This window comes from Calliopsis andreniformis, chromosome 6, assembly GCF_051401765.1.
Source record: "Calliopsis andreniformis isolate RMS-2024a chromosome 6, iyCalAndr_principal, whole genome shotgun sequence".
NCBI classification, from domain to species: Eukaryota; Metazoa; Arthropoda; class Insecta; order Hymenoptera; family Andrenidae; genus Calliopsis; species Calliopsis andreniformis.
In genome coordinates this window covers 957,354-975,211 of record NC_135067.1, presented here as the reverse complement: position 1 = coordinate 975,211, position 17,858 = coordinate 957,354, and the positions used below count along the sequence as shown (strand labels likewise).

The 17,858-nt window shown below is 31.9% G+C and overlaps 2 protein-coding genes across 4 annotated transcripts; one reads left to right on the top strand and one right to left on the bottom strand.

Moving 5' to 3' along the window:
- Positions 1–16: 16 nt before the first annotated feature.
- Positions 17–17,445, bottom strand: Plod (procollagen lysyl hydroxylase). Its single transcript, XM_076380552.1, has 9 exons — positions 17,122–17,445; positions 9,495–9,729; positions 9,082–9,422; positions 8,557–9,010; positions 8,255–8,482; positions 4,271–4,592; positions 4,073–4,177; positions 3,129–3,275; positions 17–554 (listed from the first exon to the last, which is right to left on the bottom strand). Exons 1-9 carry the CDS (start codon positions 17,213–17,215, stop codon positions 270–272), a joined length of 2,211 nt encoding a protein of 736 aa, XP_076236667.1. The 5' UTR covers positions 17,216–17,445; the 3' UTR covers positions 17–269.
- On the top strand, positions 5,209–8,215 carry LOC143180670 (immunoglobulin domain-containing protein oig-4). 3 transcript variants are annotated; one of them, XM_076380560.1, is made up of 5 exons: positions 5,209–5,709; positions 5,801–5,950; positions 7,423–7,605; positions 7,679–7,828; positions 7,901–8,215. In XM_076380560.1, exons 1-5 carry the CDS (start codon positions 5,491–5,493, stop codon positions 8,057–8,059), a joined length of 861 nt encoding a protein of 286 aa, XP_076236675.1. In that variant the 5' UTR covers positions 5,209–5,490; the 3' UTR covers positions 8,060–8,215. The 3 variants fall into 3 exon arrangements, with proteins under 3 accessions (XP_076236675.1, XP_076236672.1, XP_076236673.1); XM_076380557.1 differs by lacking the exons at positions 5,209–5,709; positions 5,801–5,950 and adding an exon at positions 6,864–7,064; XM_076380558.1 differs by lacking the exons at positions 5,209–5,709; positions 5,801–5,950 and adding an exon at positions 7,089–7,190.
- Positions 17,446–17,858: the final 413 nt, after the last annotated feature.

Sequence of the window (17,858 nt, the reverse complement as noted above, 5' to 3'; positions counted from 1 at the left end):
GTGATATGAATACAAATGTAACTGAACTCTTTTATTTTCATATAAATACTTACGACTGTAAAACGTTCAGCGTTTCTATACTTTCATATTAGAAAAATAACATTAACAGGAAAACACGTATTCTTTCTTAAATGCATATTTCACTCACTTTGATATTAAGTTTCACCTACCAAGACAGCAAGACATGTTTAAGACTTTTCTCATTCCTAACAAATAATACATCGCTTTTCCACTGAATGTTAAGAATGTCCTACGATGTCTCCAGTTAATCAAGGATCAACAAATGAAATCATGATATATCGCGTGCCACTGGTGACTCGAAGTCCTTCATGGTAATGAGTTAGTCTTCCAGGATGCATTAGCATCCAGCCTGGCTTCGTGTCCGTCACAGAACAATTATAACGGATGAATCTACATCCTCCGCCTTCGTAATCCACTCCCGCTCTGTTGAGAGCAATATTGATGGTATAGGTTGAACTGTCATGATGTGGTTTCAAGGATGGTTGCTCGTCTGGGCGATATCTGACGACGAAGTTCATGAGAGCGCGTGGCGGCTATTAATTTACATAAAAATAATAAATTAATTGTTAACATATAATTTGATGACACAAAATCTTCATAAATGCATTTAATGCACGGAATAAATACGATCATGTTACTATTAGTAGAGTACTGCCTTAAAAATTGATCGAGGTTCGGTATCTGGCCAAGTTTGAGGAGTGGTAGATCTTTTAGGAAACTTGGAGTATGTTTTTTTTATGGAAAAAAAACATCTTTAGCTGTGGGATAATGGTCCCTGGCTATACATACTTCTGTATATTTATTTATATCTTAGATACGTAACATTGCCGATTCACCCCTTAGGGTCAGTTCCAAGATCTGATAGGCTAGTGCAGATTAATTTCGAAGGCAAAATCCAGAGCAATTTCTAAGGCATCACTATACTTAATGCAATAATAATATGTGCTACTGTTATGCATGAATATACAGTATACTTGGTCTTATTACTATTTAAGGGAGGCTATCACCCCGCCGAGCGTCAAAAAATAAGTACATAATGTTTAAAATTTTTTCGTAAATAGATACTAAATGAAAAGTTTAGTCTTTCTGCGAAAGTGTAAATGCAAGTTCCAGTTTCACTTTTTCATTTTTTAAAAGTAAAAATATTACAAAATGGCGGAGTTACTCATTGTTCCCGTAATCTCTACTTGTTGCTGGACTGTATATTACACAAGAATTGAGAGGTCTAAAATAAAAAATTTGTTGTTTCATAAACTAAAAACTATTACTTACAATGTTAGTGTACGATTTTTCAAAAATTTTAGTAATTATGGAAATGGTTGCAGTTTTTGAGTCAAAAAACTTCTTTAATCGATTGTAAGAAATCAAATAATTGAAATATAAAAAAATCGTAGATTACATTGTAGATAATAGTTTCTAGTTTCTGAATCAACACAATTTTTTTATTTCAAACCATCCCATTCTTGTCTAGGGCGATGGCCAGCAATTGATGTTTCACCCGAAGAGAACAGCGAATAGATTCGCCGCTTTGCACTATTTTTATTTTTAAAAAATTGAGAAATAAAACTTATACTTACATTTATATTGTCCAAAACGACTAAATCTTTTATTCGCTAATTACACTGTTCAACACGGGTCTGATTTTGTAAACGTGAATAAACATTTCTTATAGATTTCGACGTGCTGATTACGAATCTGCAAACCGTTTTTTTCCAGAACGTACAGTTTTTGAAAAAAATGACAAATTTTCAACTTTGGGATTTTTTTCTGCTTTTACCGTAGTAATTATTTAGTTGCTCTTTGCACGAAATGATTCTGTGGACTCTCCCGAATAAAGTAATATAAATAGTTATTATATAAACATCGAAATAGGTTTAAATAACAATTAAAGTGAAAAGGACACCCAAAACGCACCCATTTTTGCTGATACTTTTCACTTTATTTCAAAAAATAAGGGTCTAGGAGAAAATTTGACTATACCACGCGATAGAGCAAACCTTTCTACTAAGGAAAGCATTAGGCGAATGTTCAAAATTATTTTTGTTTTCAATATAGAAATAAAATAGTTTGGCGAAACGCGCGGCGGAGACAGTGGTACTCAATGACGTCAATGCGTATAGGGACCGCTGAACGGCAGGCGGTAGGCGAAGCGTCCTCCGCGCGCGCCGCTGTCATTGAGTACCACTGTCTCCGCCGCGCGTTTCGCCAAACTATTTTATTTCTATATTGAAAACAAAAATAATTTTGAACATTCGCCTAATGCTTTCCTTAGTAGAAAGGTTTGCTCTATCGCGTGGTATAGTCAAATTTTCTCCTAGACCCTTATTTTTTGAAATAAAGTGAAAAGTATCAGCAAAAATGGGTGCGTTTTGGGTGTCCTTTTCACTTTAATTGTTATTTAAACCTATTTCGATGTTTATATAATAACTATTTATATTACTTTATTCGGGAGAGTCCACAGAATCATTTCGTGCAAAGAGCAACTAAATAACTACTACGGTAAAAGTAGAAAAAAATCCCAAAGTTGAGAATTTGTCATTTTTTTCAAAATTGATTTTTTCAAAAACTGTACGTTCTGGAAAAAAACGGTTTGCAGATTCGTAATCAGCACGTCGAAATCTATAAGAAATGTTTATTCACGTTTACAAAATCGAAAAAAAGTGAAAATTTGTCGAACAGTATTACCTATGAAAAAATTTCTAAAAACGTTATTTTTTGTGACGTCTCAGGGTAGTGTCCTTTTTCAAATCAGGAACTGGGTATAATAATAGATAGCCCAATCAGAATACAAAGCTTATAACCAAAAAAGCAAGCAGTGCAATAGTGGTTTAAGTATTGACAGTGCATATAATTTTGTGCAACCAACAAAAAAGTACCCTTATGTCTGCACAAAATTATTTTTGATAATTCTTACACTCGTATTGTAGCCTACAAAAACATGCTCTTGTAAGGGGCCAACATATTCGTAAAGGAAGTTTAACCAAGACTCATGTAGACCAACTTGTCTCATATGAATATCTCGCGTTGGAACGGCTTCGTATCCGCCTTCAATTCGTGGATCCTAAAAATGATTGATGCATGCATTAAAAGTGTATTTAATATCTTACATCATGGTAATATCCGGTGAACACGAGCTCCTGCAGAGGTCTAGCGTACTCCTTTAAGAAGTATAGCCACTGAGATTCAAAATTCACTTGATTCATATGAATATCACGAGTCGGTACATTTTCATAACCACCCGTTAATCTTGGATCCTGTCGAAGAGATCGTATTTATAGTAGCATTATACTACTTTTACTTTAATTGTTTTGATTATTAACCTGTTAACTGTACATGACAAGTACTCGTCATGCAAAAAAAAATTATTGTTTGTTATTTAAATTCAAATTTTAGTGAAAAGTGAAACATATTTATAAATTTGTGAGTATATACATATTTTTTAATTTTGTATCTGTTATCTCGTCAAGATATTTATTCTATTTTTGACAAAACCAAACTCCTTTCAGAGAAACCGGAAAATAAAAAAATTGTTCATTATGGCGCGCCTAAATATTAAGCTAATCTTTACTGTCCTCTGCAGTGTTTCCAAAATAATATTCTAAAAGAATCAAGATATTAATGTTCAATATGCGCGATGCCAGTTTGTGCTATACTTTGTTTTAAACAATATCATTGTGTAAGAAGAGATTAAATTTTTAATTTATCATTTTTTTTACAAGTATTTAATTTTTTTGTTTTTTCTTCTAATAAGAAAATTACGTATGTTAAATAATTTCAATGAATTTAAGCAATAAAATTATTGATTTTTTAACAACATCAGCTGCCATTGCAATATAATGTAATTAAACTTTACAGTAGCTGTACATACTCTATGTTTGACGAGTATACGCGCATCTCTTCATTTTGCGATACAACGTAGGTATTGGCATATTATACTTTTCAAACAGAGCTATATAGCTAACAGGTTAACAGTCCAGACTGCAGCAATGTATTACAAATTTATAATTATGTTATTGATGGAATTAATATAAAATGTGTTTAGTTAGCGTACATTATTTGATCCGTCTGACCACTTTCCGAATGCTTCCATAATTTCTACCAGTTCCTTTGTGAATTTCTCGCTAACTATAGGGAACCAATATACGTCTGGGCAGGGCTGCAAAAAATATTTACTTGAGCTTTTAAGATGCAGACTTAAAGAATAAATTATAGATTTAAAGAATAAAGTATACTAGGACATAAATCTTACCTGTATAGGAGTTCGGTTAGGATTAAAATTTTCGGAGTAATTTTCATGTATATATCTCTTTTCCCAATCTAACTTGTTGTCGAGGATTTGATATAAGTCAGGATTGGTCAAAGTGATGTCATAGCTATCCGGGTTAACTAGATGTCCGAAATCGAGTCTATTGCTAACATACATGAAGATAAATCGTTCTCTATTGTTATAAGCGAAAGCCATGTCAGTGTCTAAATCGCCTTCCACGTATAACGGACGAGTATTTTTGTTGTTTATCAGTGTTGCATTAATTAAGTAACAGCTACTGACAAACGGTACGTTCCACAATCCTCTGAAACAGAAAATTTAATAATCTAGTCAAAGAGTGATCTAACAAATTACATGAAACATTTAATGAACTACTATTATTAAAATCAGCTATTCTATTGATTTTTATCCTACCTATTAAGCACTTGTTTTATTAAAGCCTATTAAAACTAATTTATTAGACTGTTCCATAAGTCCTTTTCATTGTCTTACTAAGTTAAGTGTGCAGCTTATAAAAAGGATCTATGGGACAACCTAGTATATATTGTAATCAAGAGATAATTCAGGCAAGAGGGACGAATCGTTCAGGAGTTAACGATTAATCATATATGGGTATCCCCTTGTTCTGACATTCTCAGGAGCTGAAGGTCAGTGAAGTGATAGATATTATAATAATCACTAGAGGGACTAGGATAGTTGTTTGCTTATCACGCGAGATAATATTGTTTTTTCAGAGGTCACCCCCTAAATATTTTGTAAGGCAATCATTCTTAAGCCATGATTGGGAGACGAATACACTAGCAATGGGTTATGTACATAATTATCCAATTGAGATTCATAACTCTGTCACCAGTGATGGCATGTTCATCCGGCGCAATTCGTTCATATTTTAGGCAGTAGGGATAAGCAGAGGGTCTAAAGCCACCGATTTTATTTGGCCACTTGAAAGAAGAAGCGTCCCAGATACCGTTCCACTCTTGCTGCGTACACTTGCACTTCAGTGAAGTTCTGAACTGCTACTCAGAAAACTCATTCTATGTTTAAGAATAAATAAGAAGATTAATGATTAGTGAACAAGTTGAAAATTGTTTGAAAAATTTGTAAACGTTATATAGTATGATGTGAAATCAATTGTATCTAAACTGAAACTGTTTTATGTTTTATCTTATTTGGAGTACATCGAAGTGTGATCATTACATGTAATGTGTACAAGGACTCCTATCTATCAGCAACATATGACGAGATGGATATTTCTGTGTGTATTGTTATTTATCACGTTGCTGATAAGTACGGAAGCGGCAAAAGGTGGAGGAGGCAGAGGAGGCAATAGAAATCGTGGAGGAAGATTGTATAAATCACGAATGCCTATTTTGATCCCTCATCGAAATCCAGCTAGCGCAAATTATTATGAAAATAAAGATGTGAGTACAAAACATATTTCTTTACAACGTAGTTCTTTAAAAATTGCAAGAAATTTCAACCCTTGTTTCTTTTCTTTCAATCAAATTATAGGGTGCAAGAATAGTGAAAGCTTCCCATTTTGAATTAGATTACATGCTGGGTAGAAAAATTACATTTTTCTGTATGGCTACTGGGATTCCAAGACCTGAGATAACTTGGCTGAAGGATGGAATCGAATTATACAATCACAAATTCTTTCAGGTACTCTTATTACTGAAACTTTCAATAATGTTGATGATATAATAAAATGAAATATTATAATGTAAATTTGTAGGTACACGAATCGCCCGTTGGTAACGATACACTAAAATCAAAAATGGAAATTGATCCGGCTACACAGAAAGATGCTGGATATTATGAATGTCAAGCGGACAATCAATACGCAGTTGATCGACGTGGTTTCAGAACGGATTATGTCATGATTACTTATTAAATGCGAACATGGTTTACTGATTTTATAATTTCAAAAAATAAGCAATGGAATCATGCTATATTTTGAAAGCAATATGTATAATATTATAAATTATAAATAATTCTCTTGTTATATAGTAATAAATAGTGACGAAATTAATTACAAGCGAAAAGTTAAATTTCAAGTGAACCTGAGACTTTAAAATAATAATTTGTTCAATTAAAATGCTACCGTAACGAATGCGGGTCTATGTAAGGAAATCAGATGAAATAGTCCGTGAATTTCTTTAATGCACACATTCCGTTATTATTAAGAATTCAAGTGCATAACGGAGTACTTAGAAATTCAGAGTCCCCCTAGCTCTTATTCATTAAATCGCAATTGACTCTCATAAGGGTAGTATATCTGTAGTACGAAGTATAAAACGTTTAAAATAGCTTTACACTTCAATAATTCTTCAGTACATCATCGAATTCAAGTTTCACTTGAGAATTATACCTAAAATTATACTTAAACAAAATTCTTGACTACGAAAATTGAATTTTTAGACAAATTGAATCATGTAACACAGTTGTCAGTTTTCAAAACAGTGGAGATTAATTTCATCAAAATAAATAAGAAATTCTATTCCTATTCTTTGATCCAGGCCTTTATACACTTATCCATCTTACTTAGTGGTTGAATTGAGTGTGTGCCAAATTGGTAGGATTAGAATTCCATAATGACATATTTCAAATAGGTGTCAAAGGAATAATGAACACACGTACAGGCAACATGTGTATGGTCTGATAGTATCTGTCTACATCTCTGTAATAGATAGGAGAGGACATTAGGGGAGTAATGAGTAGGTGACTGTCAGTTACATCGGAGTTTCGTGTGATCGTCGTACGTTGTCCGCACTCGGTGAGTATTCACGACATGTCGATGCAGAAGAATGTTGCACAATTTGTGAAATAACATTCTATCTCAAGAACCAAACAATGTGAAGACGTTATTGAATCATACATCAAAAGAGTCCTGCTATTCCAGGTCCATTTATACTTGAAGTCCTCAAACTTCCTTTTAATATATTAAAAAACTTGAAGTACAATGACACCTTACTTCATTACTTCTGGATGAACATTTAAATGTGTATCTTCTTTTTAAAGCTTATAAAGTAGTTCCATAGTTTTTCTTATCTAATTTAAGGTGTCTGTTATAGTTTGCTATGTTACTACACAAAGTGCTAATTTTATCACATGCTTTTATTTACTTTTCTTAGACCGTCATGTCACGTTCTATGGCAATGTTATTTCTGCTAATCGTATTGCTACTGCATAGCCAGGAAATTCTTGGTCGAAGAGGACGAGGTAGAGGTAAAACTCGGTCGCGAGTTCAAATAGGATTGCCCATAACTGGAAAGTACCGCGACCCAGAGAGTGATCAATACTATAACAATCATAACGTATGTAGACTACGAACAGCGTCAATTTTGCTTTCTTAATTATTATTTAGAAAACTGATAAATATCTCTTTAGGGTGCAAAAATATTGTTGGCGTCCCATTTCGACTTGGAGTATGTTTTAGGGCATAAAATCGCCTTTCTTTGTGTAGCGCGTGGAAATCCACGACCACATATCACATGGTTCAAAGACGGAGCTGAAATTTATACTCATCTCTATTTACATGTCTGTATATCTTATTTTGACCACAGTAATTAAATATGGTAATGTCTGACATCCTAAATTTTTGGTGTACAGATACATGAATGGCAAGTTGGTCCTGATAAAGTAAAATCGAAATTGGAAATCGATCCTGCGACTCAAATGGATGCTGGAGTCTACGAATGTACAGCTGATAATATGTATAGTATCGACCGCAGATCTTTCAAGACTGACTTTTCTATTGCTTTCGATTAAATTCATATTCTTGCTTGTAGTGTATAAAAAACAATTGTAAATTGTACTGTATAAAGTTACTAGTATGATAAAGAAAAAGAAATACGAACAAAACAATTCTGGAGGTATACCATTTTTATGTAGAAAGTTAGATAGTAATAAATTCAATTAAATGCAGTAATAGAAGAATTTTTTAAAAGCATTCTAACCACTTACCTTCGTTCATTTTTTACAATTTCCATGTAATCAAAACTACGAGCATAAAAACCGTCATCCATTATTGCACCCCAGAAATTACTCCACATTTTGTATGGTCTAACTAATAATGGTGCTACAATCCCTCGTTGCTGCTCTACCAGAAGTTTCAATGTATGTTCGTTATCCAGATGAGAGATGGAGTCAACCGAAAAATATCCAGAGCATTCCTTCAACAAGCAATAGTCCCTAAGGAATAGTTTAGGTTTTAAGATGAAGGAAAATGAATGAGAACCGTTTCTAATTCGTTTTTATAAACATACATGGCCAAGTTTCTCGCATCAACTTCACTGACAGCGTCACTGGCAAGAATTTGCTTGGTGCTCTTGTATTCCTTTCCAAATTTTCTTATAAATTTGTCAATCGTATCTTGATGATATTCCACATTATTGTGAAGGAATAAATGCAGCTTTGATTTTGAATAAGTTTGTTCATATATTTTCTTTAAGAATTCCTCCAAGAAGGGAGTAGGTCGTTCAACGAAAATGGCGATTAATAGAACAGGATGCGTTTCTGGCAATGTTTTATCTAGTTCTATAGTATCTTCCCAGCACACCACGCATCCTTCATCGGGATTCCAAGCATTGGCTAAATAATTTCCCAAAGCATTTAAAGATAATTTACTGTAACCATTCCCATGAAGTACCAATGGTTCTGTATTATAGACTGTGTTCACAAGGGATGCTTTCCCTCCTTCAAATTTCAATTCCACATCAGCTATTGAAAAAAATGTATTAATATAATAATATGCTTTCTTTGAAGAGGAAATTATTTTGCCATATACTTACCGACAGCGCCGTAGAGATTTTGAAATATTTCAGACTTATGATCCAGCTTTATTTGGTGACTTTCCCTTAATTTCTCGTCAAGATAGGCTCTGGTGTAGAATAACTGGTCATCATCCTTATTTTTTATAGGAGCATATGTTAAAACTGCGTAAATATCTGAGGCGTAGCCTATGAATCCTCCAGAATTTAGGAAACGTTTCCCTCGAGTTACTGGAGGATATTTAGAGGCTAATGATCTATCTGGCCAACAGGATCCCTCAGCAGAAAATAAAATTCTGGCATTTGTGCTCTTGAATTTCTCAATGATTTCATTCAAACCAGACAGAAATATCACATCGTAACTGGTGAATAAAAACAATTATTAAATTATGAATTAATAATTGCATGCGTAATAAAAGCTTTCCGAAGCAAACCTGTCTGTAAATATGATAATCCTTTGGTCATCATCTCGGTATTGTTTCAAACCATCCTTCAGAAGGTTTACTTTGTATCCTCCTCCACTCCTGGTTCTTATATTATCTCCACCTTGCCAAGGCTCACCCCATCCAAGTACATTCAAGTTATCTCGAAATCCATAAACACTAACTGACCTAAGAAACCTTTTGTAGCCATCAGTTTCATTGGTAGCAACAGTGAACACGAGAACATCTGAAATGGAGGTAATAATTGTAATAATATAATCTAATAAATTTGTTTTATGATAACTGAAAGATAACTTCGATTAAATTTAAGACTCTAAAAGATAAATGTATGATTTTTCTATTTTGTAATAGAATCGTAAATATGGAGTTATAAAAAAAATATAGACAGGGTGATTTTAATAACTAGGACAACCTATAACTCTATTTTAATTGTTATTTAAAAAAAATTGTAGAAGACAATTTCACACTCTTCAACAAATTTGTTATGTCGTCCTCTTACTTCTCATTTATCCATCCTACAATACAATCATTTCCATAGACCGCTGGTGCAATTACAAAGTGCATTCGTTCTTTAAGAGGGGACATTATCCTGAACCATAAAAAAGTAAGTAAGATAATTATTAAATTAAAAGTTTAGTCTTTCTCAGGAGGTATAAATGTAAGTTTAAATGTCATTTTCCAATTTCTTACGAGTCAAAGTAGCGAAGTTATTCGTAACTTTGTCTGGTAGAATATCAGTTACAAGACAAGAACTAGAGCTAAAATAAAAAACTTTTTTTGATTTGTACACTAAAAACTATTACTAGACTGTGGCATACAATTTTTAATATCTCAATTATTTGACTTTTTATAACTGACTAAAGCATTTTTGGTGTAAAAACCATTGTTTTTTCTTTAAATTGTGGTCATTTCTGGATTTATCAAAATTTTTGAAATATGCCATATTGTATATAACAATTCTAGTTTATGAATTAACAAAAGTTTTTTATTTCGTATCTCCCAGTTTCTGCCTGATGTGGTGGCTAACAATCAATGTTCTACCAGAAGGGGTTCTGGAAACAGTGAATACTGTGAATACAGTGAAACTTCGCCATTTTCTAATATTTTTATTTTTAAAACATTAAAGAATAAAAATGAAATTTAAATCTATATCCTATTAAAAAGACTAAATCTTTCTTTTAGTAATTAGCTATGAAAAAGATGTTTAAACATTACTTATTTCTTGACGTATCTAAAACTACACCCCCCTTAAATTTTCCGAATTTTTTTTAAAGAAGATGATTAATTAATTAATTGTTTATATATCGATGCTGAACAATTAAATGATGTGATGGAAAACATTAAGAAAGGGATATGAAAATGTTGAAGATGCAAAGTTTAAATATTGGTTGTGAATTTGTATAAAATGTGAAATACCTCGGAAAGTACTGAGGTTTTAATGACTTTACGTATTTTTTATGTATTTCTTATACAATTATATACATATACATCTTATACAATAATATATATATATACATATATATTAATTTTTGCAACTGTACTGAAAAATTTTGTAAAAAAATTGTACGTCAATATGACAAACTTTATTCAATATTTTACTCTACGATTGTTCTCTAACTTTAATTGGAATAAAATTGTAGATCGTCTTAGTTTTTTCCCGCAAAACTTTGTCAGTATACCCTGTATGTAAAAATAAGAAAAAAATGTTAAGTAAGCATAGGCTCAGAAATGCTATATTAAAAAGTTATATGTAACCCTTATTTTTTTAAACGATAAATTCATAGTTTTTGTTGGAATTAATAATACTTACTATTAGTATCTTGTACAATTTCATATCAAAATGCCGCGAGTCTCTTTGAATTGGCAATACGGTAATATACATTTCACTTGCAGTTTTGTACGGTTCAGTTTGCTACAATTATGGAAAATTAACAAGAAACTAGTAATGCAACAGATTTAAATTTCTGTAGGTGCCAGTCCTGTATTCATAATAAAGAGCAACATGTTGAAATGGAATTATAATGTAAACGGTGTAAACCAACAGTTTCTTTCTGTGCGGTATCGAACAAGAAAGCAATCTGTTGTCATTTTGTATGTTTGTTACAATTCTTTAATAAAACATTTTAAGCCTAAGTTTATATAATATTTTTTTTATATTTATTCATAGAATACTAATCACTTGTAGAAAATTTTATGTGAAAAACTGTATAATACAATTGCAAGGAATGTTTTTCTTTTAGACTCAGAGTTTTCCTGATTTTGAATTTAACTTGAGGCAGGATACACATGGTTTCTTTTAAGTTTGAGGAAAGTTTGTCTATTTTTAGCGTAGTCATATCAAGGCATGGGCTTGGCGCATTCAAGAAACAGAGACTCAGCTATGGTTCTAATGTAAGCATTACATTTCTGGCGTGACATCATGTTCCGAACATATGAGCTTGTCGATTGTGCTACGAATCACGTCATCTTTCGATAGATTCACGAGAATGTTACACATGTAGAAATCGAGGACTACAACAGTGCGACATTCGATTCGTCAATGGATTTTAATTCATCAATGAATTTATGCTATAAAGGAAAAGATAAAATCAATTCTATCCTTTAGATAAGACAATTCTAGAAGAGGATGGTCCTGTGGATTAGATGGATCACGTACGTAACTGTTGAAATATCTATCGAGTGTCAACTTGCTACTTATCTACTCTAGTTCTGTAGGGTATACGTAAAAATAGGAGCGTATCTACAGGGTGGAAAAAGAAGAGTTTATAACTTTTAGGGTAAACTTTACAAGTTTTACAATATTTATAAAATTATAAACAATGATTTGTGTCTGCTCAAATGAGTGATTTTCTCATAAATTTTTGAAAAAGTATGCAATTCTTTGATACGAAGGTGTCAAATGTGTGTGGAAATGGAAGAAAGACATATAGAAAGTCTTTTGTAATTAGAAAAAGAAGAAATAATAAGATAATTTATTGTTTCCATGCGGCACAATAGCTCTCGAAACGAGAAAATCAATGACTTAAACGGGAACAAAAAAATTGTTTAGAAAATTGTAAATATTAACTTTTTGTCCTAACTACTCTAAAACTTATAAATCTTTTTTTCACGCTGTCTACCCAATTGTTGTGCTTTTACAAAACATTTTATTTTTTCTTTTTAATTTCTTTTTTACTTCTTGCTTAAAACTTACAACTTTATCCTTGTAAACTGTAAAAATGGATAAATACTTCGTTAAGTTTTTACATATTATATTAATTTGAAGCATCATTAATGACTTCTAATTTACAAATTCAAAAACACTGTCTTATGTAATTAATTAACTTCAAGCAGGTCCATCGAACCTTTAACAATGGGATAATTAAACCAATGGTTGAACCACTATGTATGCACTGGTTCTTTCAGAATACCAATGGGAATATAAATAGAAAAATACCTTAATAAGAGACAAGTGGACAGAAAAACAGAAAAACAAAAAATGGGTATCAAAAGAACTGCAATTATTTTTGATATTCTCAAAGCTACATGAACTCGAAAAAAGCTATGAAAACAATGGTTACACGAATACTGTATGAGATTTGAAAATCGTTGTAACTAGTACAGTAAAAATGTAGAATTATAGAAAAAGAATGAAGTACTATTACAACAAATATAAAAATTCATTTTTGTTAAAAAGTGCAACAGTACAGTTCTTTATATTTTTACTTATAAACAAATAATATAATTATCGTTAATCCTTTCATGACCAAATTATTTTCTTGAATATCATAAATTCTCTTTTGTTGTTAACTAGGTTTTCAACAAAAAATGAAACATACATATCCCATTAGTCACAAAATAGTTGAATTGAGCATTATTATTTTAAGTTTATTAAATGTACTATACTAAATGCAAATGCCTCTACATTTATTCGACTATTTTGTAGATGTAATTACCCTGGGAGACATCCTTACATTTTTGAGATTTCAGAGAGCAATAGCTTTATGTTTATTTGTAAGATAAAGAAATGATTTTCTTTATTTTACGAACAGTTGAATTTGTACTAACTGAAATTGTGTTATTTTCGCGAAGCTCTTTAATATAATTCTAAATCGTATTTGACTATCATCTTAAAATAACATGATTAAATTAATAATATGAAAATGCAACGTTCATATCATAGCTTAAGTGACGCGTGGGTAGTACATATGTCTGTACTGAGTATACTGATGATGTCCTTGTAACATAATGTGTTCAATAAAAACGTGGGTGACATATTTTCTTCTTTTTTATAAATCAATTTATATTCACATCTGGTGTATTTATGCATACATGATGAAAAATTGAAGTAGAGAAGAATCATGAAGAAAGTCACGTACACCAAAGCGATGTAACCGGAAATAGAACGATAACGAGACCACCACTCGATCCAGTTCTCTGCCGGACAAGAGAAGATGCACGAACTCAGATTAGAAAGATAATTGTAATTATTAAGCATTCTTTGATGCGCAGTCAATGCATCACAGTAACTGTAAAACGGTTTTCATTCTTCTTGCAATCGACGACTGCAAGAAGGAGTGCATGGCAAATGAACTCGCGTTCCGGCAGAAAAAATAACCATTTTAAGTAGACATCAGTAGAATGGTGTAAAAAATACGCCTTAAATGAGGACGTTAAGTTGCACTAGAATAACCTAGGAACTCGATTTGCTTCGTTGAGTGTCTGTTTCATGACTTCAGATTTTATTGTTCTAATTATTACTGTAGGTAATTGCGATGTTAAAATGCAATAAAAAATCTGAATCTCAATTATTCACAGTTTCTTTCATTCACGATTACAACTACTCGATTTAAAGGCAAAAAGAGTAGTGTAGAACATTGATCGAGAACTATATTTTAATCTTCGGTTGCTTGGGAAGTTCGTGCCAATTTTTAAATAAAATAAGAAGACTTATATTTTAAAGTATTACTAAAAAATCTGACACCTTGTGGAAAAATGGATTTTTCAAATTACACTACAAATAACAAAAGAATGTACTTCAAGCTTGAGTTTCACTTTGTGGAACTACTCTAGTCCAATAAAATGGGAATATAAACTTCTTACATTTTTTATATATTCAATCCACAATACAGTAGTACCACAATAATTTGTTAATATTACTCTTAAACTACATTAATTAACTAAATCTTTCTATGTATTATTTTTTAAAGTTTCAATGACTATCAATTATTTTGAATTATACTGATTAATTGTGATTATGATTCACAGTTCCGCATTGCTTCTGATGTTTTGTATTAAAAATGGCGGTGGAGGGATTTCCGTATAGCACAGAGATGTCTTAAAAACATCTTAAAGATATCCACGAAAGTCCAAAAAATATCTAAAAGACATCTCTGAGATGTCCGATGTTAAAAATCAATATGTCTTTAGGACGACTTAAAATTATATAAGACGTCTTAAAGACGTCCAAGTTATGTCTATAAGACGTTTAGACAAAAATAGACGTCTTTAAAACGTTTATTTAGTGTATCTTTAAGACGTCTTATAGATGTAAATTTCGCAAGTTTTTAAGACGTACACTGTTGGATGTTCTTAAGACGTTGAAATTATGTCGTAAGACGTTCAGACATAAAATAAACGTCTTCAAGACATTATATGTTATGTGGGTTAATTGTAAGAAATTCATTTTAAAAGTGATAAGAGTATATAATTATATTATAGTAATGTAATATATATATATGCACACATATATATAGATGTGTATTAATGAGTAAGTTTTAAAAAATTTATAATGTTAACTGTAACTAAGAATTTCCTAGCATAACATTATGATATTGTATGTAGATATTATATCTTTAAAATATGAAGCAAAAGGACTCTATAATCGAAATTTTTTCACCATTTTCGTTTTGAGAACAAATGATTCTATTAATACATAACATTTCATAGGTGATTTCATTTTGTCTTAGTTAATTTATAATTTTTGCATTAATATTTGACTCTCTTTCTACAACTGTTTTTTCTAGAATCTAGTGCCTTTTTCGTTTTTGTAGTATTATATAATTTTAAATTTATATAATTATATAATTTTAAAATATATTATATAATTTTAAAAATAAATATTTATGTAATTCTGTTCAATAAATAAATTTCCTGTCAATAATTCATAAGAGTATTGCAATGCAGTAATTTTAATATTATAAATAGTATATATAGAAAATATTATTCTGTACTTGAAATTAGCTTCAACTGTTTTATTCATAATTGGATTTGCATTATTTAAAAAAAACTCATATAAAAAGTTCGAGTTGTCTACATAGGCGTCACATTCTAATTGGTTCTAAAGTAACCAACGAATCGAATTGGAAATGCTGTATGCTACCATATTAACATTTTATTTCTGAAGTTAAAAGATCGTTTTTTAATGAATAAAAAGGGAAATACAGACAAAGTTTGTCTTTTTAATACTACAGTGCGTGTGTTTTGGAAAATTAACGGAATATTAATTGTACATTTAAATCTATATTCGTACAATATAAATTACGTTATATTTTTCTACTAAATCCCCTAAGACAGGAACCAAATCTCACAATGTTCGCATCGAAAGCACGAATTTACTTGCTGAAATGTCTGTAATATCACGCATGAAAAAAACATATCTAAATACGAATTAACATTTTTAGGTCGTACTATAACCGTATAAATTGTTTTGTTTAAAGTCAGACACACTATATTACTGATTGTTCAACTCTGTTTAAAATTCTATACACGGACTGTTTAAATTTTAAAATCCCCAAATTTTTCGTAACGAACATTCTTTTCAAATATTGCAATAAAATAACAACAAGAAAGCAATGTCCATATTCTCCATGAAATTATGTCACGGATAAGAATATCGCGATCCCAAATGACAGTAGGCCGAAAGGGGTCAACCGTTCTCGGACCAGTTGCTCGATAAACGAGATAAAATAATTTCAAGATGAACCGCAAGTGGGATTCGCTGTTTAACACGAAAGCTTCGAAGCATGTATAATGTACATTCATATCACGATCTTCATTCTGTTGACGTAAAAAAAGAGTGGTCGAACAATTTCGATAATCAAATTGCGCTCCAAGGGATCAATGTACTAAAAACTTTCTTTACATCAAACCACAGAAAGAAAAACGATCATAACTCCTGTTTTATTATAAGTTACTTATTACTTAAGAGCAAAGAATGGGGAAGGTTGAGAAGAAATCTGAAAGTACTCAGAGTTCTCTCTCATTGATTAAGTTGAGAACGAAGGAATTGTTCGGAACCAAAATACATAGAAAGTGCCAATAGAAGACTAAACAAAAACCTCGAGACCCGACCGATAACACAAGGGTACTTTCATTCATGGTTTTCGGAAACAATGGGAAGTATTGAATCGTAGCTCCTCACACGATTTTCCTCTCTTTTATATTGAATTAAGAACGCAAAGAATGACACATGTACCAAGATACGAATGAGAATAGTAACAAATAAGCGATAAGCTCAGTTCACCCTCGTTTCTTGCTCAACAATTCGGGTGCATTTTCGGAAATATTACTAACATTTAATAATTTGTATAGTTCCTCATGTAATAAGAGTCGAAGTGAACATGAAACAATTATTTACCGTCTATGTTCACCGATGGCGGAGTCTGGCTGATCACGTGGTATGTGAAAAACAAAATCCAGAGAAGAGAGCATCCATCGTTCCTTCCACGCATATCGAGATGACAAAAACTGAGGTCGTGCCGACGGGTGCATCAAACACACTGGTCGAACTAGGGCCGGCCTGCCAGCAGCAGTAAGCAATCGACTCCCACGCTTTTTGAACGAAAGTTACTATCTTCGACGAGTATGTTCGGCACGCGTCGTTTGCCTATGCTTTCCACAAAACGCGATGGAATGCTTGTTTGGCAAATTTGGATTCACCAGTTGAGAAGAATCCACGAATCCTAACGCCCAACTATGCTGCACACGTGATGCGTGCAACAACTTGATATTTATATTTCAAAGGGATTAATAATGTAAACAACAAGTAAATGAGATGTAGGATTTTTAAATTTTGAAAGGTTTCCGAGTAAAGCTATATATTGTAATAATGTTAGTACAGACAGTTGGCTGTCAGTATATTGTACGAGCAATGGAAATTAAGAGCGTCAGAACCTTTTTAAATTAAAGATGAGAAAAAATTATGCGTACCTCTGGGAAAATTAAGTTCTATGAACGGAGCTTCATAATATTTTGAAACACAATTTTATAAACACTTGCTGGGTGGGTGTATCTGCATGCTATATGCAGATCAATGCAGATGCTTTGATATACACAATTGCCGGCTGTACGAATTACCGACAGTACTTTGAAGAT